The 26916-nt window shown below is 35.1% G+C and overlaps 1 protein-coding gene across 1 annotated transcript in view; it reads right to left on the bottom strand.

The window, feature by feature from the left end:
* ctnna2 (catenin (cadherin-associated protein), alpha 2) overlaps positions 1–26916 on the bottom strand; it is a 565129-nt gene that overhangs the window by 118756 nt on the left and 419457 nt on the right. The window contains exon 8 of the mRNA XM_065265453.2: positions 13017–13097. Within this exon, the coding sequence (XP_065121525.1) occupies positions 13017–13097 (81 nt within the window). The remainder of the gene's footprint in view (positions 1–13016; positions 13098–26916) is intronic.

Genomic DNA, 26916 nt, shown 5'->3' with positions numbered 1-26916 from the left:
TCGAAAGCAGGGGTCTGTTCTTTCATTTGATATATTTGTATGTTTATATATTTTTTGGAAAAAAATTTCCTGGAAGGCATTTTATGAAACTTTTGTGAAAATCACAAAAATGCTGGCGGGAAACTTTTCCAAAAATGGCTGGCGTGGAATGAGTTAAGCTGCATGCACACCGCAAGGGACTTATTCAATAAGGTTTCTCCTAATTCTGGTTTCCTAACAGTTATAAATAAATTACTAAAGGTATGTACCCACCAAAAGCAATGCCAATATGCAGATTCTGTTACTCAATCTACATTACTTGTGGATTGACATATTTTTTTTGTGTACTTATATACTCTTGTATTTCTCATATACATATATTTTCTCATTCAAGTGGACATTTTGTGTATTGTGCTTTTTTTCATTACATGCAAATGTTTGTGTATATTCATGCCTTTGCATTGACTTTGTATGTTATTTACTAGCGCAAACAATTACGTTCGTTTTTTGTGTGTACATAGCATATGCGGCCTTAGCAGGGTTGCCAGGTTTTCACAGCAAAAAAGGGCCCAATTGCTACTTGGGCTAGACAGAATCTGCACACTTTTTTGCTTTTTCTGTGAAATTTGTTTGGAAAAACATGCGGTTTGGTTATGATTTAAAATGTTTTAAAAAATATATTAGAGAATTTAAGCCGTGAATATTACAAAATTGCATCTAAAATAATACAATTTTAGAGGCTTACAATAAATATGAATACACCAAACCAATAAGTCCTCTGAATTAAACTGGACCAACATGAACCAGATAATGTGCATGTCAAGGCAGAATTATAGTTTGTATATAAAATTATGTATATTATATATTATAGCAGAATAAAAAAGCTTGTGCTAATACGTTCTCATTATGAATTCAGCACATATGAAGATAATCTCATCATTTTTACAACACAACATAAACTTTATATTAAACCTAACAAGACCTTTTGTCTTGTTAACGGATTTAAAAAAATCATGTTCTGACTGTCGCGTGTCACATAGACGACAGAGTCAAGTAAAATACGCTTAACTCAGCGGTAAGTTTTATTTCATATCAAATGGTTCATGCGCTCTATTATTTAAAATGGCCAAAGCAAACAGCGCGCACAGGGTTAATGTACTTGTCAATGACGGCTTAAAAAAAGCGCGGGATAGGCTATGTATGTGTGCTTGTTGTCAATTACAACAAACACGCTCAAGCGTGGGGTACATGTGCTTGTCAATGAGTTTTCTGTGGAAATCTGAGGGTGCGGATTCTGTTTGGGCCTGCTCGTAACTATCTCAAAACTAGCCCAATCATGCTTTAAAGGGGTTTCTCCGGTTAAATCATGTTCTGGGGGTAAAATCTGCATATTTGGCAAGGTTTATCTGCTAAAACTGCATTATCGGGGATAATATCTATTGGGGTCGCTTCAACCCGTGGACATGAAAAACTGCCCACGGCAACAGTATTACAATAACCCAAATCTGTGGAAAAACCACAACTTGGCAACCCTGGTCTTCACTAACCGATGAAAGATAGATGACATGAACTCCACTGCTATATTCCCATTAGTAGTTGCTTCTGAAAGTCGCTCATCATTTGCATATACATGTAGTTGAACTTTTCTCAGCTTTGCTCAGCTCGGTTTTTCTCTGGTGAGGGAAAATCCCTATAACAAGCAGATGAAAACACGAGATGAAAACACCTCATCCCTCCATCCACCTATTTTACATACTCTCATCTGGGACGCTGTAATACAAACAGCGGAGGGACCCAGGCACTGTTATGCTCACAGGACTACAACCAACTGTTGTTAAATTAAAATATAGACGATTTGCGCCATAAATGTGCATCCTACAGCAAACTCTTTAGTTCTTCTTTACAACATGAAAGATTTAATCAAAGCGCATACATTCCAGGAACTCAAGAGAGTTGTTTCTATTTGCGCTTCATAAAACGAATCTCCAGAGAGATGGAAAGACTGAGTGAGTGAGCAAGAGAGAGAGGAGAGAGAGAGAGAGAGAGAGAGAGAGAGAGGAGAGAGAGAAGTTGTTTAACCATATGTTCAGAGAAGTGTTGTGCACTAGAGGAGCATCCTGGAGTGAGCTATCCGTCAACAGAGAGCTGGGAGGAAGGATTTGACAGACACATTTATTAGAAATAGGATGACAGATGACACATAACTCAAGTGGCATAAAGGGATGTGTGGAGGGACTTCTAATTACATAAGAACAGATATTTAAGAGTATTCATTCAGCCCAGCACGCCCTCACACCCCTAACATTATTAATCAAGCTTCTAAACAGCTGGAAGTCTTTACCTTGGATCGTTAACGCTCTAGGTTCTGCTTATGCATTTACTTTATTCCTTTCTTCAGTCTCTCTCTTGTGGTTTCACTGACAGGGCAATATGAGAGCTCATGCACTCAGTGGCCATCTTAGAGGTGCGCCTCTAGGGGAGCGCTCTGACAAATTCTGGCCTTGGTTCCGTGACTGGACCCATGACTGCACAATTACCTCAGCTACAAAGTACACTGCGGAGAGCCAAACACTAAACGTGACATGGAGTTTCTTTCTTTCTTTTGTTTCTTTCTTTCATTCTTTCAAGCACAATGCACTTCAGCAGGGTGTTAGCCCTTCGATTGGTAGTCCAATGATTGCTTAAAATCAAAAAATAAAGAAAGAAAATAGGCATTGATCAAAATTGTGTACAAAATCTGGTCAAAGATTGAAGTTAAGGATTTTGTTTCTATTTTATTAAATGTATTGGGGTCAGTGACAAAAACGTTTTGGCAAGATGAGAAATTAACACTTTATTTCGATAATCCACTTTAACTTTGCAACTACTTATCAACTACCAATCTTTAGAGAATTAGTACTAACACTTTATTGTGATGATATCTCAACAGATTTTTAACTGACTATAAGTATCTTTGCAGGTGCATGTCAACTTATTCCACTAACCCAAACCTCTTCCCTAACCCCAAACCTTACAGTTTACTAATACTCTAAAGGCAGTTAGTTGACGTATAGTAGCAAATTATTAAAAGTTAGTTGACATGTAGTTGGAAAGTTATTTAGTAGAATGTCTAAAGTGGACTATCTAAAAAAGTGTAACCAAATATATAAAACAACTTGTTTTAAAGCACACATTAGGTTTATTTCAATGCACATAGTGTATTTATGTTGATTTTATGCAATAAAAAAATACATTTGCACCATTTTTATGAACGTTAAGACTGAATGGACCTGAAAATGTCAAATGATGTAACCAAAAATTGCACTAAAGTATGAGAAATATTAAATATTTTATCCACCTTGATGGCATGTAAGTATAATCATAAAAAAAATATTTTTTAAATATAATTTTATTAGTTATTTCTAAATGTAAATTTTAATGCATTTTTGTAATATTTGTCCTGACATATGATAAAAACCGCTCTGTTTTCTAAATAATCTTGAAAATGTTTGTAAAAAAAAATCATATTACACTAAAGTAAATGATTATATTTTATTACACATTTTTTATGAATATATTTATATTTTCTAAAAAAAAAAAAAATACTAGTTACACCAATTGACACAGACCGGTTACACCACATTGACATTTTTTGCAATTATCCCCCAAATATTCTTTCAGAATTAAATAAAACAAAAAAATTAGACTTAATTTTGGAATTTTATTACACATTTTTTATGAATATATTTATATTTTCTTCAAAAAAATACTAGTTACACCAATTGAAACAGACCGGTTACACCACATTGACATTTTTTGCAATTACCCCCCAAATATTCTTTCAAAATGAAATAAAACTAAAAATTTTAGACTTGGTCCTCATAAAAGAGAATGTATGCAAGTAATCTGCACATGTATTTTGAAATTTTAACCCTTTTACATTTAATTGAACCATACAGACACAAAATATCCTGTTAAATGTATTGGGGTCAGTGACAAAAATGGTTTGGTAAGTTAAAAAAAAAAACTTGTTTTAAAAGCACACATCAGGTTTATTTCAATGCACATAGTGTATTTATGTTGATTTTATGCAATAAAAAAATACATTTGCACCATTTTTATGAACGTTAAGACTGAATGGACCTGAAAATGTCAAATGATGTAACCAAAAATTGCACTAAAGTATGAGAAATATTAAATATTTTATCCACCTTGATGGCATGTAAGCGTAATCATAAAAAAATATTTTTTAAATATAATTGTATTAGTTATTTCTAAATGTAAATTTTAATGCATTTTTGTAATATTTGTCCTGACATATGCTAAAAACCGCTCTGTTTTCTAAATAATCATGTAAAATGTTTGTAAAAAAAAATCATATTACACTAAACTAGATGATTATATTTTATTACACATTTTTTTATGAATATATTTATATTTTCTAAAAAAAAAAAAATACTAGTTACACCAATTGACACAGACCGGTTACACCACATTGACATTTTTTGCAATTATCCCCCAAATATTCTTTCAAAATAAAATAAAACAAAAAAATTAGACTTAGTTTTAGAATTCTATTACACATTTTTTATGAATATATTTATATTTTCTTCAAAAAAAAAAAAAAATACTAGTTACACCAATTGAAACAGACCGGTTACACCACATTGACATTTTTTGCAATTACCCCCCAAATATTCTTTCAAAATGAAATAAAACAAAAAATTTTAGACTTGGTCCTCAAAAAAGAGAATGTATGCAAGTAATCTGCAAATGTATTTTGAAATGTTAACCCTTTTACATTTAATTGAACCATACAGACACAAAATATCCTGTTAAATGTATTGGGGTCAGTGACAAAAATGGTTTGGTAAGTTAAAAAAAAAAACTTGTTTTAAAAGCACACATCAGGTTTATTTCAATGCACATAGTGTATTTATGTTGATTTTATGCATTACAAAATTACATTTGCACAATTTTTATGAAAGTTAAGACTGAATGGACCTGCAAATGTCAAATGGTGTAACCACCAATTGCACTAAAAAAAGATAAATATTAAATATTTTATCAACCTTGAAGGCATGTAAGCGTAATCATAAAAAAATATTTTTTAAATATAATTGTATTAGTTATTTCTAAATGTAAATTTTAATGCATTTTTGTAATATTTGTCCTGACATATGCTAAAAACCGCTCTGTTTTCTAAATAATCATGTAAAATGTTTGTAAAAAAAAATCATATTACACTAAACTAGATGATTATATTTTATTACACATTTTTTTATGAATATATTTATATTTTCTAAAAAAAAAAAAATACTAGTTACACCAATTGACACAGACCGGTTACACCACATTGACATTTTTTGCAATTATCCCCCAAATATTCTTTCAAAATAAAATAAAACAAAAAAATTAGACTTAGTTTTAGAATTCTATTACACATTTTTTATGAATATATTTATATTTTCTTCAAAAAAAAAAAAAAAATACTAGTTACACCAATTGAAACAGACCGGTTACACCACATTGACATTTTTTGCAATTACCCCCCAAATATTCTTTCAAAATGAAATAAAACAAAAAATTTTAGACTTGGTCCTCAAAAAAGAGAATGTATGCAAGTAATCTGCAAATGTATTTTGAAATTTTAACCCTTTTACATTTAATTGAACCATACAGACACAAAATATCCTGTTAAATGTATTGGGGTCAGTGACAAAAACGGTTTGGTAAGTTGAAAAAAAAAACTTGTTTTAAAAGCACACATCAGGTTTATTTCAATGCACATAGTGTATTTATGTTGATTTTATGCATTACAAAATTACATTTGCACAATTTTTATGAAAGTTAAGATTGAATGGACCTGCAAATGTCAAATGGTGTAACCACCAATTGCACTAAAAAAAGATAAATATTAAATATTTTATCAACCTTGAAGGCATGTAAGGGTAAACATAAAAAAAGTTAAATATCATTTTTTTAGTTACTTCTAAATGTAAATGTTTATGCATTTTTGCAATATTTGTCCTGACATATGCTGAAAGCCGCTCTGTTTTCTAAATAATCTTGTAAAATGTTTGTAAAAAAAAATCATATTACACTAAATTAGATGATTATATTTTATTACACATTTTTTTTTATGAATATATTTATATTTTCATTTTAAAAAAAAATACTAGTTACCAACTGACACAGACTAGTAACACCACATTGACATTTTGCAATTATCCCCCAAATATTCTTTCAAAATGAAATAAAACCAGAAATTTTAGACTTGGCCCTCAAAAAAAAAAAGAATGTATTTAAATTTTAACCCTTTTACATTTAATTGAACCATACAGACACAAAATAATTAACTTCATGTCAATGACCCATTATCATTTATACAATACACACAAGCGTAGATGAACAGTACATCGCTTTTTACAACCCCTAGCAACCCTTATTTTTTTAAGGCACAGGCTTGGCTCATGAATATTAATTGGGTAACCTGACCGAGCGGTCTGGGAAGATTATCTAGCAACAGGGTAATTGATATTAATAAACTCAGATCCACACACACACAAGTGCAAGGTTGCTGGTTCGAGGTCTTCAACATGCCACAAGCTCTGCCCGTCGTGCCCTTGAGCACAGAGCTCATCCAGTGGGATTGTTCCCAAACGAACATTTATGTCACTTTGAATAAAAGCTTCTACAAAAATGCTAATAGCTAATTTGGTTTAATATCTGATACCATCACTGAACCATTATACTACCGCAGCATGTTATAATTTGTAAGGTCCTGGACGCTTCCATCCAAAGTAACACTTAGTACAAGGATGGCTTGCTTGGATCAACCTGAGGTTAAGTGTCTTGGTTATAGCCACAATCGTGATGACTTATGAACCGCCTACAACCTTTGGCTTAGCACTCTTGATCATACGAAACGCTAGTGGACAAATCTTTTAGGTTCATCTCTACTGTACATATGAACTATATTCTAATCTGTTCTAAGGTACTATTGATGGATCTGATAGTGATCCTAATGCATTGGTCAGAGCACTCGCTGCATAGATATTCTAAGCATGTGTACGTCGTATAAAGACCTGCTTACTGTATGTATTTATGCAAAGCAGTATGGTGGACGATGCTGTTCTCTGTTTCTTTCTCTCTAAACATTCAAAGTACAACAAAGGCTGGGTTTGCTACATAACACTATAAAAAAAAGAAAAAACATGCAACAAAATTTATTTCCTGCCATCTGGAGCCATACATTATTCGGCTGGCACAAGACCACCCGGAAGAACACAGCTTGAAATCTGCCATCTTTGCTCATGGGCACTATACATAATGAATATATTGCATAGTCAAAGAATAGACAATGCATTAATGAAATATATGAGGAGTTTAGATGCAAAAACCTTTAAGTGCGTCTGATGTTTTCTTGTAAATGAGGATTTTTTTATATCAGGCTCTTAGGTTAAGGTTTAATAATTTTACGTCAATGCCAATGAAAAGGTTACTGAAATATAGTTTTGAAATTATTTTCACGAATGCCACTTTAGTCATTTCATTAGCATTTAACAAATTTGACTGTCTTTTGCTGCAAAACCCTCTAAGTGCATGCAAGCTTTTTTGCCAAAAAATAACCTTTTTTGGACGTTTTTGGGAAATACAGCTGTTGAAAACTCTCCAAGATCTGCAGTTAGAGGTAGCATCACCAAAATTACACATGATCCGCCTATGTCTATCCCAAAAGAAAAAAAAAACATACCAGAAAGATACACCCAAAATTACCGAACGAAATGCAAATGTAATACAACACAACACAGCGGTAAGCAGGCTGGCCGATATGAAAATCAAGCACGGTCCTGCTTACCTCTGCAGCCGCCCATATCGTGAATAAGGCTTGCTGTTATTGCTTGATTTGCACTTGTGGGGTGGAGGGGGGGTATTCTCTTGCCAGGTAGACAGTAATAACTCAAATCCGTCTGCCACAGACACTCGGATGTTCCCCTGGTGAGACTGATTTGATGAGATGCCGATGCCGATTCATTCATTTGACGGAGGGCCCTGAAAACCCCCGAGCGGATCACAGAGGTTCGCGTTTCATATTTCCAGCCAGGCTATGCCGTGAGAGCGAAATGCATTTATGCGAAAAACACACTGTGCTATGTGCAGCACATCACATGTATCATATGTGAACTAATCCTGTCATGAATCACACAATCGTGAGTTCAATTTCTAGATAATGATAGAATGCATTAGCGTGCGGTAATGCACTGTAAAATGTGCAACGATTAAACTCTGCAATCGCCTAGGATGACACCCAAATGCTTTAGAAATGAGATGAATCATCCAATAGCAATTTGCAAAACATTTTTATCGAATCAAGCAATAGAGCCATTATATCGCACTATGGTGACTCTTCTGTGAAACCGGATAAACAACAACAACACCAACACAGCAGGTGGCTACTGACCTGTCGACAGCTGCCCGAAATTAAAATATGCAACATCCAACATATGTGCACGGATTTCACGCCGGATACTTCGACAGCTTGTTCGGCAGTTCGCTCTGAATCCTCTCTGATCCCTCGGCAAGTTTTTTCCCCAGAATCTCAATCCCCATTAAAGTGATTAAAATATAATTTGTTTTGCAATGATGAAGATTTCAGTGACATGTTGCTGAGGTGAGAGGTGGTCTATCAGATGCGGCAGCATATGGAGCCCAACAGCAGCAGGGCCAAAGGAAAAAGCAAATTATGGCTGGAATTACCAGGGAGACAACACCGGAGCGTAGTTAGCGAGAGGAAGCAGACCTATCCACCACTTTTCATTTTCTTTAAACCACTTTACTGTACCGTAAAAACCTCCACTTATCCATGGGGAAACATCTCGCCCGCCTAAGTCCGTGATGAATAATGAAATGTGTGTCTTAAGAGAATTAAAAATGCTTGGGCAGACAAAATCTGAAAGCATCCGGCTCTCTCATTCGACATGCAACTACAATGCATGCATCTGGGAAAGTTTACGACATTCTAAATATTGGTTTGGGGAAGCGGGTGACACAAGATACAGGGACGCGCCAGTCGTCGGGTTTATCGTTGGGAGGTGTAACGTGTGAAGTAATAATGTACGACTGCTGAGTCTGAAAATGCGGCCCTCGAATTTACAGTCGTGGTGAAGGGGGCGAGAACGAGAAGATTTTAAAAGATGTTTTCCAATTATGAAAGATCCTGCAAACCGGGTGGAGGGTAAATCGTAAATGTACGTGCGCAAAATACGGTTTGTGTGTATGCGTCGCTATATAACCTCTACACTGGTTGATTTATACACTCACTAACACACTCCTGAACTCTGCATGTGTAATTAAAGCAGGTCGTTTAAAACGAACAACCGTACCACATTAGTCGCTCTCTGTGGATTTATTGTGATGGGAGGTGAAGGGGGTCCCTTCTCAGGGGCGGGATGTGTGTACTAGCACATGTGTTTGTGCGCCTCTGCTGTCAGCCAATTCACAAATGAGATCTCATTAATATCGTAAGTGTCGCTGTTAGACAGCAATACGTTTAGATAGACACACAAGTCTGCTAATGATCAACTACAGTATTGCTGATCAAATGTTTCAAGTTACCAACCAAATTCTCCATGCAAAATCTCTTTACTTTTACTATATGCCTCATTTGTGTATTTTTTATTCCTCTTAATTGATTCTGACAAGTTGATGCTTAAGTTAAACAAAATTCAGTCAAGTTTAAAGTCCCTTGAGCTTTAAAGAAACAAAGACTAAGCAATAACATGCTCCTCTTAGTGGGGTGCTGCATATCTGTTGTGAACATTGTGTCATGTTCAGCAGGGGGCTGTGGGTGCTGACGGTGGTGTGATATGTGATGAAGGACATGTGCTGCTGAAAACACACAACAATGTTTGAGAACATGAAAAACATTACAAATGAGAGGGTAACTATTGTGATTGCATGTTCTCTTGTACAAAGGACATCTTTAGATAACAAGCTTCTCATGGTCTGCATCTCATCTGTCAGTTATTCAGGTGTTTCTGTAGGTCATGTGTGAACAGAACGGTTTCTGTTTGTCCAGTTTTCAGATATACATCACTGGGTTATAAACAGAAATGTGTTTAACATAATTGCGACTCGTGCATTTAGTAAGAAAATGTTGATTTAACTGACCAAAATACAGTTCCTTATTGAAAAATAAAATAAGATAAAAACTAACAGCCACTAATCTGTATTGGTCGACTGAAGCCATTTTTAACACTATCGGCTGTCGAAAAAATTTAATATTGGTGCATCTCTAAAAAAACGCCAATTTTGCATGTACGTTTAAAGGGACCTTTACCACCCAAATAATAAATTATGTATTATTATTATTTTGCACGCACAACATTATTGACTCTGAAACTATTTTAACTCATACTGTACAACACTTTTGTTGATACCATCTTGTACATTTTACTGTTTTTCGAATCCTCATAATATTTACACTCATTGCATTTCACCTTCTGCTTGTGGCACAGAGGTAGAGACTTTCATTTTGTCCAAACATAATATTTGTACTACTCCAACGTCTGCCTTGGTATACTACACAAAAAAAAAAACTCTAATATTTTGCACTGCTTTGGTCAAATAATTACATAGGCACTGCACATTGTAATCCTCTTTTTTTACACATCAATTCATTTTTTTGTTTGGTTTTGAGTTTGTATACTTGTATTATACAAAAACAAAAAACTGTAGTGTTTTTGCAAGCCGGCATTTCTAAAGTTTGCCTTACATAATGCATCTTTTATATACTTATTTTGACTTATCTACTATTATAAAAAAGCCCAAAATACAAAAGCCACTAAACGACACTTCCGTCAAAAATACGATAATGACATTAACTGAATGCCCTAGGTCATATCTGAAATACTTTCCTTTCAAATCCCCTTAATCCTGGCCTCGACCATTTAGAAATGCGTTTGTGTGGAGAAACCGCTAAACATCACATGGATTTTTCAGCAAAGTCCTCTAAGTGCACAGGAGACGATGGTGAAAAGATTGTGAATGACATTTAAACTTGGGTTCAGTGTGAGTACTTGAACCTGAAGACAACCTGAATGTGGCGGACACATGCATCACAGTGCCCCTAAATTGTGGTTCAGTTTCTTCTTATTCGTCGTTTCAATCTGATTTTATCATTTGCAATGTTCCTGTTTGCATCTTTAGTGATTTGCAACTGAAGGTTTTTGCCAAAAAAGAAAACTTGCATGCACTTTATGAAGCGAAAGTCAGTCAAATTTGATAAATACCAATGAAATTATTAAAGTGAGTGCTAAAAAAAGGCATTAACTATTAACATTTTCATTGCCTGAACTAAACATAAGGGCTTATTTACAAAAAAATAACCCATGTCAGACCTTTTCTGTCTAAAACCGTGAGAAAAACGAAACCGCACCGCTTCCCCTCTTTCTTTCCAATGTGCTTTTTACGCAGCATTCTGAAAAGTTGTAATTAATTGCAACTGGCAGGGACATGGCTGTCCATGAAAAAAGAGTGCGTCTGACGGAACAAAGAACTGTCAATATCATACCTTTGCAAAAACAATAAAGAGCGTCAATTGACTTCCAAACCCATATGGCTCTTCTTTACTGTATGATTAGAGAATGAGGACAGGTGTCAAAATGACGAAGACTATGAAATAAAGTCCTGGTGGTTTGGACTGACATGAGGGTAAGTAAATAATAAAAGAGTTTGCAGAGTTGAACTATCAATACTTAGATAAACTCTGTCCTCGCTATATAACACATTTAAGTAACACTTCAAGCGTGTGTAAAACGAATGAAGATGTAATCATGCCAATGCACCTGTGCTTCTGAATCAAAGTGCCAGTCTATGGATGTGAGAACCTTATTCAAACAACACTTTCTCTCAATGAATTACCTTTAGTCAAATTTGGCTCTGATATTTACATTGAAAAGACACAGCGAATAATTACTTCTCTTGAAATAACCGTCATGTAATAGTTTCATATAACTGTATGATATAATATATATTTTCTACTGACATTTACTGAAAGAAAAGTCTATTAATAGACTTATAATTGGAGTATAAGTCATTTGAGTGAGTCACTTTAAGTATTAGATTATATATATATATATATATATATCCCTTATGTGTTGTTGGGGATGTTTTCATCCACTGCAAGTTTTTTTTTTACTCTTAATTTGGCCATAACTTTCTCTCTGTTTTATCAAATTGAATGATTTTTGGTGACAAATCTTATATTTACATATATTTTAAGAAAATGCTTTGAATTTTTTCAAAAACTCAACGATATACCGTGGGCAAATTTACTACCCTTTCGTGTTGTTAGTGGATGAAAACATCCACTAAATTCAATGGCTATAAAAATGTATCAGATGAATATTTTTTCCAAATGTTTTTATTTTTTTAACTATTAATAGTGCCAAATGGTAATCAACAGTAAAAATGACCTCTTAGCAAAAGGAAAAAACACCAACATTCAGAAATGCATGATAAAAAGGTGTCATAGCTCTGGAATAAAAAAATTTGGTTATAATGGAAGTCAATGGGGCAAAAACAGCCACTAACAATAAATGAGGGAGAAAAAAAATAAAAACTGACGCTACACAAAAACTAAAAATGCTTCAAAGCCAATGTTTTTACCAATCTTTAACATGCCCAAGACTGTGAAAAAGGTAAAAAAAATCCAGGTTACAATCACTTTTTATATTGAAAATCTGTCATTTTGTGTGTGTTTTTTCCCAAAATCAGTGACACCACTCATAAACTTGGCAATTAAAGATTTAAAATCATGGAATTTTTGTGAAGATTTGGTAGTTTTGATCAGTATTGAGGTTGATTAACAGATTTATGTAAAAAAATTGAAAAAATATTCATCTGATACATTTTTATAGCCATTAAATTTAGCGGATGTTTACAACACGAAAGGTAGTAAATTTGAACAATGCACAAGGGATGTATGTATGTATGTATATGTATTATAGTCAAGTTCTGATCTTCCAGAAAGACATCAGGAATATGTGACTCACCTGTCTGCGAAGATCACGTGTTTTCTTGGTCATCTTGTCGATAGCTGAATTCAGCGGGTCACCTTTCTCTTTTCTTCCCGTCTGCAGCAAAAGAAAAAGTAGGGTGTTACTTTTGTAATGCCAATTCATGTCCTGCAATCAACCAACCATACAAAAAAGTACATTACAAATCAAGAGATACAGTAAGTGTAAAAATAAAAACACCATTGTTGGCCGTGAGTGGGGTTTGAAGATGAAGGGTTAAGGTTCCTGGGAACTTTTGGAAGCTTGAGGCATTTAAGTTTTTTCTAAATGTAAACACAGCTGGATAGAATATGGTGCCCTGTGTCGAAATCAACAACAGTGGACACCAGCGACAAAAAAAAAAAAAGAAATAGAACACCGTATGAAATTTTGCAGACAAACTTAAATGAACAAATTTTCTGTGCCACTCTTTCTAAGTCCTAAACCTATTCAGCCATACAAAAGTCACATCACGGGATGCCGAGGACAACACCTTACGAAGAATCACTGTAGCCTGGAGCAATTTAAAAACATAGTTGGAACAAATGATGTATAAGTTATATAACAAATTATAGCTAACTTAAAGTTCAATTGACTGCAATAAAGGAGCTTACATAAAACTTGCATAAAAGGAAAAGTCTGCAGGTTTTCTCGATTATATTGCTTACATAAATCAGTTGCTTTTGGGGTTGTTTCTGTTCACCTTTACAAATCTCTCATTGAATCTTCTCGCGGTGTGACTTCAGGAAGGAAATGAACAAGGATCACGCTCTGAATCATCAACCCACAGGTGCTAAATTATTATGAACTTCCTAAATGACCCACTCAACATGTGTGATGCATTTTCTTTATAACAGGGAGGATACAGTACAGTGATCGAAAGTTAAAAAGACTAGATACTTTCAGAGTTGTCTTAGCATTAGATGAAAAAATAAGCAAACTGCAATCTGATTGTCTGGACTTTTTTCTAATTTTTTTTTGTTTTAAGGTTAGGCCCATATTTACATAAAAAATAATCAAATAAAGCTGAATAGTTCATACTAATGGTATTTAATTTAAGTCTTGTCGGGCAGATATGGGTCAATGACAAAACAAGCTGCTGAAACTTAATATATATCAATGGTCTTATCACTTCCTTGGAGTGCTTCTTGCTCAAAATAAGCAGCAATACAGGCTTAATCCATCGGTCAAAAGTCAGGCTACGCAAAACCAGTTTAGGAGTGTCATGCATTGCATGAATCTGAATGCCCCTGTGTGCCTCCTGTTTGACTGTTTCTTTGGCCGATGGCCTCAAAAATGGATTATCTTTCCCTGTCATGGTGTGCTGGTAAAATGTACTTGGGTTGAGATGAGGACGGCTGCTCTTGTTAGCGAGTAATTAAAGATTTTGCAATGGTGGCGGCCAGCTCCCTTAGGTCCGATCTGCCAGACAGCTCACAGCTGGTTCCTGTATGTCAGTGTCAAAAAAAAAAAAAAACTCTCGCTGTGGATGACAACACATGCCCCATCTCTTTCTCTCTCTCAGCAGTGAGACTTCAGGCTGGTATAAACACAAACAGTATCCCATTAAATATGAACAGCAAGACTAAAACGGCTAAATGCTACCAAAAAGTTACTAGAAAACTGACACAGTGCTCACAAGAGTACAGATTTTGCAATCCAGAGAAGTTCAGGAGGCCATTTTCTACTAGTCTGCATACCACAGGGATTTTCAGTCTTGATCTTTGAGAATGCATTAAGAAACGGATGAGTCATGCTGCACTTCACAGATTTTTGTCCAATCATGTGTTCTTTGGGATGAGAACGATCCCACCTCCCCCTTAATACCACCAGAAACAAAATAGCGGAGCAACTTGCCTAATTGGCTATATTCAATAAATGGCCATGTTTGCAATGCCACTGGAAAGTTATTTCAGTCATGCAACAGTCCTGCAGTCCTATCTACTTGAATGGGGAAAGACAGATGCCTCACATGAGTCTGAATAGAGCCCCTCTCCCAGATAATCGTCAATCTTTATCGATTGTTTATTGACTATTTTAAATGGAAAGCGGGACTTCTGACACAAGAGCGGCCATATGAGCGTTGCACCATCCCCTATTCAAAATAACATGAGTGCTCAATCTTGTTATATCCAGTGTATAGCAAATCATAAATCATGGCATGTACAAGGCAAATTTTCTATTTGAATAGGAACCAATCAATAAAGAGAAATAATATTCAGCTATTATATGTATAAGTGAATTTCCTAATTGAAATATCAGATATTATATCAGAAATATTTCTTAAAAGAGGGAAATGCCAGAATTGGTCCAAAGAAACATTATTCAGTAATGATCTATGTTTAAAGGATTTTGGTCAGGCCTCAATTGGTAGTCGTGTCAATGACGTGAGCTTGATTATTTTGTGTCTGTATGGTTGAATTAAATGTAAAAGGGTTAAAATTTCAAAAGAAATTTGCAAATAAATTGCGTACATTGTCTTTTTTTAATAAAAAATTCTGGTTTAATTTCATTTTGAAAGAATATATGTGGGATAATTGCAAAAATGTCAATGTGGGGTAACCGGTCTGTGTCAATTGGTGCAACTTATATTTTTGTAAATAACAATATTAACTAATAACTATAATACAATACAATATTAATAATAACTATATTCATAAAAAATTTGGAATAAAATAAAATCATCTAGTTTAGTGTATTTTGTTTTATTTAAAAATATATATATTTTTTAATTTTATTTTTACATAATTTGTCAAAGATTATTTAGAAAACAGAGCTGTTTTCAGCATATGTCAGGACAAATATTACAAAAACACATTTAAATTTACATTTAGAAATAACTAATAAAATTATATTTTAAATTGTTTTTTTATGTTTATGTTTACATGCAATCAATGTGGATAAAATATTTAATATTTTTCATTCTTTGGTGCCATTGGCGGTAACACCATTTGACATTTTCAGGTCCATTCAGTCTTAACTTTCATAAAAATGGTGCAAATGTATTTTTTATTGCATAACATTAACAAAAATGCATTTAAATAAATCTGATAAAAGCTTTTAAAACAAGTTTTAAAAAAAATTCTCATCTTGCCAAAACGTTTGTGTCACTGACCCAGTCAATGCAGTCTGTTAATTGAGCTATCTGCTTTTATTTGGGCGATGACCCTCAAAATGAACTCTGAATGCTGAAGCCATGATAACCTTTAATAGATCTGCCATTTTAAAGAATGTCTTTTTGATTTTTTGATACTTAGGGGTCCAGGCAATGACCTCACACCCAGACAGAGGACAAAATTAACAAAACTTTCAATGTGAAAATCTGATTGAAATATTTGGGGAAATTAATTAACAAATGAATTACCTTTTCCATCATGGTACTGAAATGAAATCCAGCATTTTCATTATCATCAATGTTGACTAAGGGCAAAGGCGCCTGAGCAGTTAATCGCAAATCACATGCAAGAGCTAAAATGGCAGAAACAGTTGAAATCAGTCTGAACGTTATGAGATTGCTCAAAATTAATGACCATGTTGCCAAGCAACCATCTTGCAGGACTGCATAGATGTTATTAATACACATGTGATGTGAGCTGCCTCATGTTAAATTGGCTAGTTCAATCAATATTCCTAAACTGGTTGAATGGATGGAATTCAGAATCAGCAAACCCGATGGAACAAGACACCATCTGAAGGCATTTCCCTTTGTTCGTCTTGCGCGGCGTGTCGTCTACGCCATCATCTGTATGTGACTTTGGCACCGGGGTTAGCCAGAGATACGGCCTGGAGATTACTCCAAGAATAAAGAGACTCTGCTGTCTGAAACATAAACATAAAGCTTAGCCTACCAAAAAACAGACCACCAAAGCCCGCTGGTGGAATACAAAGATCTATGTTTTTTTTAAGCAATATGCATATTTTTATCATGCACTATACTCGCTGGTGTGGTTCTATCCAATCAGCTCCATAGCGATTAGTCAGAGGAGCTGTGCTTTAACCTTCCTTGGACCACTATTGAATGATCAAGCAAAATAATGATGGTGCATTCTGTAGAATATGCTCAATAGCAACACATAAGGCCACGGAAAGGTTATTATATAGAAAACAACATCACTTTCTTCTTTTAGCATACTGTAGAAAACAGAAGTATCCCGGGGCAAGCAGACGCACTTCCCCCTCTTTGAAATCTGCACATGTCAAGGAAATGATGAATACATGGACAGCTACATGGAACAAATGCAAGGACTGAAAAGTAAGTTTAGGAACTGTTTAGAAGTTTTCACAGAACTCAAGAAAAGATTCTCGACGCTTGCTGTCAGATGCACACTGGGAACTCGCACATTGATAAATTTGCAGCTGCGAGCGTAGATTTATTGCCACTATACCTACAGTAAGCCTGATGTAGTTCCTGCTATAAAGCAACAGAAAATAAATAGTGAGTGGCCTTTACATTACAGTCCCTCTGTTGGTATTAGGTGATAACATGTACTAGAGCTGTAGTTCTCGAGACCGGTCTTGGTCTCAAGACCGGTTTCAAGACCACTTTGTAAAGTCTTGGTCTCGTCTTGGAATCGACCGCATTTTTACTTGGTCTCGTCTCGGTCTTAGACAAAGAGGACTCAGAATTTTATTTCAAGACCGGTCAAGACCATAACTGATGGCACACTGCAAAAAATTATTTTCAAGAAAGAAAAATCTTAGTATTTGATGCACAAAACGACCCAAGAAAATAAGTCTAGTTTTTAGAGAAAAAATCTGCCAATTGGGTAAGCAAATTTTTCTTGATTTTTTCTTGAATTTAGTGTTTAAGAAAAAGGTTCAAGATTTTTTTTCTTACCCCATTGGCAGATTTTTTTGCTTGTTTTATGCACAAATATGTTATATTATTATGATATTTTTGCTCTAAAAACTAGACTTATTTTCTTGGGTAGTTTTGCTCATCAAGACAAAGCATCTTCATTTAAGAATTTTTAAATATTTTTACTGAAAACAAGAACATTTTTCTTGAAAATAATTTTTTGCAGTGCACATCACAAATTAATTTTTTATCATTAATTTTATGCAGTTTATTCAGGTTTGGCATGGCATTGTTTAAGCATTTAAGTTTCTCCCAATGACAGTTTTTCTAATTTTATTACTAAAAACACCTGCATTTTGTTAAGTGGATGGCAAGCCATGGAAAGACGGTTCAGAATAAATGGTTGTTATTTTCAGCTCTTAAGTGTTTGTTCACTTTTATTTGCTTATATACAAAGATAAATTTCCACATATCTGCAATGCCTTTGATTATTTGATCAACTTCTCTGAGGGCATAAAAACACACACGCACGCACACGCGCACACACACAGACAAGTGCCTAATCATATGTATATTCCACATTTTATCATAAGTGTTTTAATGCAGTGACTTGCAACGGTCTTGGTCTTGACTTGGTCTCGGCCTGTCTTGGTCTCGGTCTTGACTCGGTCTCGATCTTTAAAGCCTTGGTCTTGTCTCGGTCTCGGCCTGTCTTGGTCTTGGTCATGACTTGGTCTTGGTTTAGGTGGTCTTGACTACAACACACATGTACGACATAATGTATCTAATGTGTGTTTGTTGGCTAATGTAGATCTAGAAAACAAATGTATAAGGTGGTCTGAAAATGTCCAAGCCCAGTCTCTAATATTAAAAGCATTTGATAAACTTATTCATGGAAACTTAAGCACTTTATTCTATTTCATGACGTAAGAAATACTCAGCAAGGCAAATAAATAATTGGTTTAGGCATTAAAGTGTATATTAAAAAGATTGCTAGTATATCATTTGTAAAAAAAATACTTTATTCTCTCTTCTTCGTATGTAACTGATGTCTGTGATTTGGCAGAATAAAACATTTTAAATAAGCACTTGGAAACGAACCAGTTCTCTTTTTTAGGCTTATTAGGTTTATTATTTCAAAAAGCATTTAAGTGTACTCTGTTTTTTAACAAAAAATTCAGGCACATGAAGTGACATTTCGCCAGTCTGATTCTTAAACTTAAATCGGATAACCACAATCTACTTCATAAAAATGTTATTTCTTCAAGTCTGGGTATTCAACGACAAAAAAATTGATTGGAGAACCATAATCCAGCACATGATACATCAGACTTTTACTTTAGGTACTAGTGGACTAAAAAGGAACTAGTGAAGTGGCATAATGACCAATGTATAATAGCCTTAGACTGTAAAAAATATTGTTTTTGAAGCATAAAGCTTAAAAATAGGGGGTGCCTGCTGTCGCCATCTTGCCCGCGCATCACCGCACATCACTCGCAGAGGCGGGACATGGGTGAAGCTGAGGTGGCTGGTTGCTGAAACCACGCCCCCTTAGCTCGACTATAGTGACAGCAGTGGCTGTTTAACCGTCACTCAAGTGACCACGCCCTTAATTATGCAGAACTTTAACTCTTTCCCCGCCAAGAGAAAACGCTTCCCTAATTATGACAAGAAATTCCGGTTCTCCGCAATACTGCCAGCAAAAGTCCTTTGCAAAAATGGAATCAACTCAGCTTTTTGCTCAAAATTTGGTGTTTTTGAAGAAACCTACCCATATTTGAGAGGTGATAAAAAAGAACTTATAAAGGTAGGATGAAACTTTTTTTTTGAGAGCAGAGGGTCTGTTCTTTTATTTGATATATTGTATGTTTATATATTTAAAGAAGAACATTTTCTGGAAGGCATTAAACTTTTGTGAAAATCACGAAAAATGCTGGCGCTGGCTGGCAACTTTTTTTAAAAACGCTGGCGGGGAAAGAGTTAAGGCTTAACTCTTTCCCCGCCATTGACGAGATATCTCGTCAATTAAGACAAAACGCTTCCCCGCCAATGACAAGATTTTCCGGCTTTCCGCAATACAGCTATTATCCACCAGGTGGCGCACTTCCGCAACTTATACAACCCGGAAGTATTGCCTCACGTGAAAGAGAAAGAACTCCGTCTATTTTTTAAAGATCGCTCTGCATCTGATCCCTTTCAAAAGTCCTTCACAAAAATGGAATTAACTCGGCTTTTTGCTCAAAATTGGGTGTTTTTGAAGAAACCTACCCATGTTTTTGAGAGGTGATTACAAGAGAACTCATGAAGGTAAGATGAAACAGTTTTTTTTTTTTTTTTTTGAAAGCAGAGGGTCTGTTCTTTCATCTGATATATTGTTTGTTTATATATTTAAAGAAGAACATTTTCTGGAAGGCATTAAACTTTTGTGAAAATCATGAAAAATGCTGGTGCTGGCTAGCACCTTTTTTAAAAAAAAAACGCTGGCGGGGAAAGAGTTAATATAATTTAAACGGATGAGTTACAAAAAAATTCACCCTCCTGGCAGTTGTCATGAAGGGCAGAATTAGCTATACAGACCAAAAACAATTTTTGCACCAGGCTGTAAGATATTATTTTCTACTGTAAAGTTGGGCATTTTAACATGGGGGTCTATAGGAATGGACTCCCTTTTGGAGTCAGCCTCTAGCGGCCAGTCAATGAATTGCAGCTTAAATCACTTTCGTATTGGCTTCATCAGAGAGATTGTAAGGTTGCCCCTCAATGGTAGCCCATACTTGGAATGTGACCTCTGAATTTAACCCATTCAGTAAGTATTGAACACACGCACAAACACACACCTGGAGCAGTGGTCAGCTTTCAGTGCAGCGCCTCTAATGCAGTAATAACCTTAAAGTCCCCCTGTAGTCGATAATTTTATGACTGAAGACTCATCTTTAAGCATTATAAAAGCATTTATAAACGTTTTTTTTTCCTATGATGATAATTTCTTCCTGCCTTAAAACTGCTTAAATGTAACTGTTCACCCTTGCCTCAGTTAGTATATGCGGAAACCATAAATATGCAAATTAGTCCCTGCCTCTGCCTAATCGCACAACTCGGACCATGGATTTGAATATGCAAATGAGTCCCTACCTTTACTGAGTCACAGCTTGGACCAAAGATATAGTATGTACATAGTTGCTACATTTACTAACACATGTCATTTTGCAGCATATATTTACTGTATATTAATTGATTGATTATTGCTAATTAATTTGTGTTTATAATACATAAGCATAAACAATTCATTACCATTAACCAACATCCAAACAGAAAACACAACAGTTTGAACCTGTAAAGCCATGAGTGGAAGTTTTTACTTTATCCTGCCTGGTCATCGAGGTTAACACTTTCTGTCACTCACTATGTGTTCGTCACTCTCGAGCATTATTGTTACACATTAAGGGAAGAATTGCTTCAATCAAAAGCAGGAGACAAGAACGATCCAGAAGAACGGTTTAAAGACTGTTTCCTGTGCAGAATGCTGCTGCTAACCCCACACCACTTACAGCCAATTTAAACAGAATTACAAGCCTCAACGCTATGGCCTTCTGGGAGCCTGAGAACATTGAGGAGCAAAGCAGCATTATGAAGTATATGAAGCGGCCCGTACTCAAGGGAATGAAACGACATGACCGCTAACAATGCTCTGAAGAGTTTGTTGTCATCAATGTGGTTACTTATAGCTCAGAAGCTAAAAAAAAATATCCTCAATATCACCTGTCTGATTGTCCTAGGGGTATGCAGAAAACTCCATTGCTGAATGACGTCTTGCAAATCAGCACGAAATGCATACATTCAGTGTCAAATTTAATAATCAAACTGGCAAGCTAAGGGCTTACTGATATATGCTGACTACTATCGTATTTTTTGTCTTCAACTGGATTAAACATGCACATTAAGAATGATGAAGGCTTCACGACACCATTGCTAATGCTTCATAGCTACAATTTCCATTAAATTACCACCTGGCTACCCTGCACTCTAAAAAAAATGCTGGGTTAATTTCAGGGCGTTTGCGTATGGCAGGGTATGGAAGTTGCCATACACTAGCATTCGGACAAAAAACAGAAATCAATAGGCTATAATGATGCTTATTAACTCTTTCGCCGCCATTGACGAGATATCTCTTCAATAAAGAGAAAACGCTTTCCTGCCAATGACGAGATTTTCCGTCTTTCCGCAATACCACTATTATCCACCAGGATAATAACTCTGGGGGAAACGGTGAATAAGCGTAAGTCCCCAAAACTTGGCGTGTTCCGTTAATAATGAATGGGCAGGTGAGCTCAGGAAACAATTAACTCTTTCACCGCCATTGACGAGATATCTCATCAAATAAGAGAAAACACTTCCCCGCCAATGACGAGATTTTCCGTCTTTCCGCAATACCGCTATTATACCTTAACCCTTCCGCAACTTTTTAAACCCGGAAGTATTGCCCTATGGCAAGCGGCTGCATGTCCGTGTCTGTTTTAAAGATCGCTCTGAATGGGAACTCTATGAAAAGTCCGTCACAAAAATGGAATTATCTCTGCTTTTTGCTCAAAATGTGGTGCTTTTGCAGAAACCTACCCATATTCAAAAGCTGATTACCAAAGAACCACTGAAGGTAGGATAAAACGTTTTTTTTTTTTTTTTTTTTGAAAGCAGAGGGTCTGTTCTTTCATTTGGTATATTGTATGTTTCTGGAAGGCATTCAATTTTGGTGAAAATCATGAAAAACGCTGGCGCAGGCTGGCAACTTTAAAAAAAAAAGCTGGCAGTGAAAGAGTTAAAGATAATTTATATATTTTTAGTAGAACATATCTGAACATTGGTACATCACTAATAGGGATAATTTACACGTTTGTTCGACTTCATGCTATAACAAAGGAACATACAGGCGAATGACATCAAAGTGCCGCGAGAGCGGTTCGAAAGCAAACTCTTCCGATGATTTCTCCACTCACCCTTGCGGTACTTTGATGTCATCAGCCTGTCGTTCTTTCAGCGCAGCTTGAAGTCAAAAACAATCTATAGTGGGGTTCCCCCTACAGGTGGACTCATGATGACCGCTGCTTTTATAATCTTTATTTTCGCAATCAAATTCCTTTTTTGTTTTAACATTCAAACAAACTCACGGTTCTCCCCCACACTCGCACTATAGATATTATTCCAGAAGTAATATGATTTGTTATCTGTGGATAAGTAAGGGATAATCCACGGCTAGCCATGCATTAAAGGGTTTTAATGCACGACGTAGAGGCGAAGAACCACCCGACGCGTAGCGGAGGGTGGTTGTCTCTGCGAAGTGCATTAAAACCCTTTAATGCATGGCTAGCCGTGGATTATCCCGCTTATACCTTGGTTATTTGCCAAGTTAAAGCTGTAATTAATGTTAACAGTGTGATTTTTTATCAGACGGTTAAAAATTACGGTCATTTTCTTAAGTTAAGGCTTGCACTCCATCCGCTTTAAATAAAGTAATGCTGAAATAAAACCTGCACACTTTAAAGAGAGACGCACTTATGTCTCTCTCTCTCTCTCTCTCTCTCTCTCTCTCTCTCTCTCTCTCTCTCTCTCTCTCTCTCTCTCTCTCTCTCTCTCTCTCTCTCTCTCTCTCTCTGCAAGAGTAACTGTGTTACTATGGTTACCAATGTTTATAGTAGCAGATTAATTTCTAACTGTAATCAAACTGACTGGAACTACCTGTGCATTAAATGGTTTTAATGCACACCTTCCAGCCAATCAGAATCGAGTATTTAAACAGACCATGGTATAAATAAACATGTTCTGTTCCAGTGGGATTGTAATGCCGTCAAAGTGAATTGTATTAATTATTTGCACGCATTTTTTAATATGGCTAACGTTACTTTTTCAATCAAAACTGCACGACGACAAAAGGTAAGACTTGTTTTTGCATTTAGCCCTGTTTTACTAACAGTCTTATTTAGTGTTTTAGTCTTAGTTGGTTAACTTAGATGTGCTCTATCACATCATTTAAAAGTCTTTATTGTGTGTTTAAGTGTTTATTGGCAGATTTAATGACAAGATTTGTGAAGGGAGCTCACAGTAGGCTATGTTTTGTTTTAATATTATCTTGTTTTAGTTTATCTGTTGCTGGAGTTGCACTTAGAATTGCAACATTTGAAAAGCATTATTAAACAACCATGACTTTCAATTTCTATTTTTGTTTTCCATTTGTATTGCTTCCATATTGTTGTCAGTAAGTGTACATCCGTGCATCAATCTTAGTATGATTTTGTACAGGTTGGTGTTGTATGTACACATATAATGTGGTTTCATAGATTTGTTATTTGGGAATGGCCTTTTTGTACGATGAAATTTTGCCATACCCTAGGTTTTTGTGAAACGCCGCCACTGGTTGATTTCATTTGGTAAAATTTTTGTCAAAATAAACCAAACAACCCAACCCACTTGTTTCAACCCAAAATGCTGGGTTGTAATTAACCCACTGTTGCAGTGGTGTAGTCTAGATTTTTGAAGTGAGTATACTGTGATTTTTCCCTCTCATCCTTATGCTCACTCGTCCCAGCGCGACACCTCATAAGCACCACCACACTCACAGATGCATACAGTATGGATCTTCATGTAACTAAGAGCATTCTGAAAGTGTACTCATGAACACATAAACTGAAAGTGTTATCAACATGTCAGTTTATTATAAGAAAAAAAAAGACTTTAACAGCCAATGGGTTTACAGCTGGGGAAACTGGACTGATTTTTAGACTGGTTTAGTGTTAATCAACATCTAACTCAGGGACAAAAGTTACTTAACTGTTAATTAAAATTAAATTAACTGTTTACAATCTTCAATCCGTGGCAAACACATGCATTGAAGGTGAAAAAAATATCCACTCCTTCAATAGCTATTATCTGACAACTATTGATAACATTACCATGTGTAATATAATGGTGTAAATGTTTTTAATTAATACACATTTAATATGACCATGAATTAACTCTTATTTGCATAGTCATTGATATAAAAGCTTATTTTTGCATATAATATAAGCATTGTCTAAAACTGAAAATAGGCTTATACTTAATTATTATTACAAGACCATCTAGCCTAATATTTGCAAGTCTGAACTGAACATCAACGCAGACATGAATTTCCTCACAGAAGTTTAAGATCATATACATCTTGAACGTAGATATATAAATGAACACATAGAAGGGAAGTTTAACACTGTGAAGCACAAGCAAACATGCAGAGGAACTGAAGGCAGCTAAAAACCATCAGGATATAATCACGGGCTTGTTTTATTGCATTTGGAGCCATACCTCCAGATAAAGTAATAAACTGGACTGATGATTTAAATGTTGTTTACTCACATGTGCGTTGTAAACTCTATGGATTTTATGTTGCAGCACTGCGTCACTTGTTCACTTCTCCACATGGACTGTATGTTGTTTACAGTGTCGCGTGAGCAGCTACACTCCAGGTTCGACTTCATTTGGCGTAAAGCAGACCTCTTGGTGATGTCAAAGTACCGCGAGAGCGATTCAAAGTAGATTTCTCCATGTGATAACTGGGTCTCTCTCGCGGTACTTTGCTATCACTCGCTTGTGGCGCAACACCAGTCTGCTCCCCAGTCACTTTCGCGTCACTATAGTAATTTGATTTCATAGAAATTAATACGCCGATCGGATCGCGCAGTTCGACAGGAAGTATATAGCCTATTATGTATTTCAACCAACCCGCTAAAGTAGCAATTGAAGCATGCTAATGGTCAGTGCTTCACATGTATATTATGATTAAAAGTTTAAAAATGTCACAAAACCATGCTGTTACGCATCCTCGCGCTATTTTTAGTGGGTATACGGAAATCCTTGACAATTTCTAGTGGGTATACGGCGTAGTCCTGCGTATCACGTAGACTACACCACTGCACTGTTGGGTCAAATATAACAATTTTCTGGGTTCATTTCAAACCAGCTGCTGGGTTTGTCGCTTTTTGACCCAATGCTGGTGTCAATATAATTTCAGCTTTTTACAAATACATTACACTTTAGTGTCTTTATTTTTGATAAGATAGAAATAAATAGAGATAGAGATCGATATTGAAATACAAATAGATAAAGATAGAAATAGAAAAAATAAAATAAAATAAAACAAAGTTATGGGTAGAAATTAAATTAAATTAAATTAAATTAAATTAAATTAAATTAAATTAAATTAAATTAAATTAAATTAAATTAAATTAAATTAAATTAAATTAAATTAAATTAAATAAATTAAATTAAATTAAATTAAATTACAGATATAAATTAGAAATAGAAATAAAACATAGAAAATAATACAATACAATTGAATAGAAAATAGACAATAGAGAATAGAGAATAGAATAGAGAATAAAGAATAGAATAGAATAGAATAGACAATAGACAATAGAATAGAGAATAAAAAAATAAAATAGAGAATAGAATAGAATAGAATAGAATAGAATAGAATAGAATAGAATAGACAATAGACAATAGAATAGAGAACAGAGAATAAAGAATAAAATAGAGAATAGATAATAAAGAATAGAGAATAGAATAGAATAGAATAAAATATAATAGAATAAAATAAAATAAAATTTGATATATAATTGAATAGAATTAGAATAGAAATAGGAATGGAATAAAAAATAAAAATAAAAAATAAAATGACATAGAATAGAATAAACACATAATCTGTATCAAAACATTGTTATTGTCCCAAAGTTATCAGCGCGTTCGACGTCTTCCATTCTAAATGCTGGTAATCCTATTTTCCGTTCAGCCATAGCGCTTCCCAGTAAATTACTGGTAATCTTACAACTTCTCTCTACAAGCAAGTTTCTGTTTACACATGACCTGTTACCTGCAATTTACCAGTAAAGACTGTATGTGTAAAAAGGACTAGTGACTTCTTTAGTGATATCTTTCTTTGATATCACCGTTGGAGAACATCATGTCCTCGTAATTTTACATTAAACATCAAATGTCTCTTCTGAACGATCACTGCTGTGCACATCATTAATATGTGGACAATGTGGACGGTGTTGTCTAAATGGAGTAATGATTTTT

Source organism: Paramisgurnus dabryanus, chromosome 4 (genome assembly GCF_030506205.2).
Source record: "Paramisgurnus dabryanus chromosome 4, PD_genome_1.1, whole genome shotgun sequence".
In the NCBI taxonomy this organism is placed as follows: domain Eukaryota; kingdom Metazoa; phylum Chordata; class Actinopteri; order Cypriniformes; family Cobitidae; genus Paramisgurnus; species Paramisgurnus dabryanus.
Note: the sequence above shows the minus strand (reverse complement) of the source record. Positions and strands in the feature narration are given on the sequence as shown.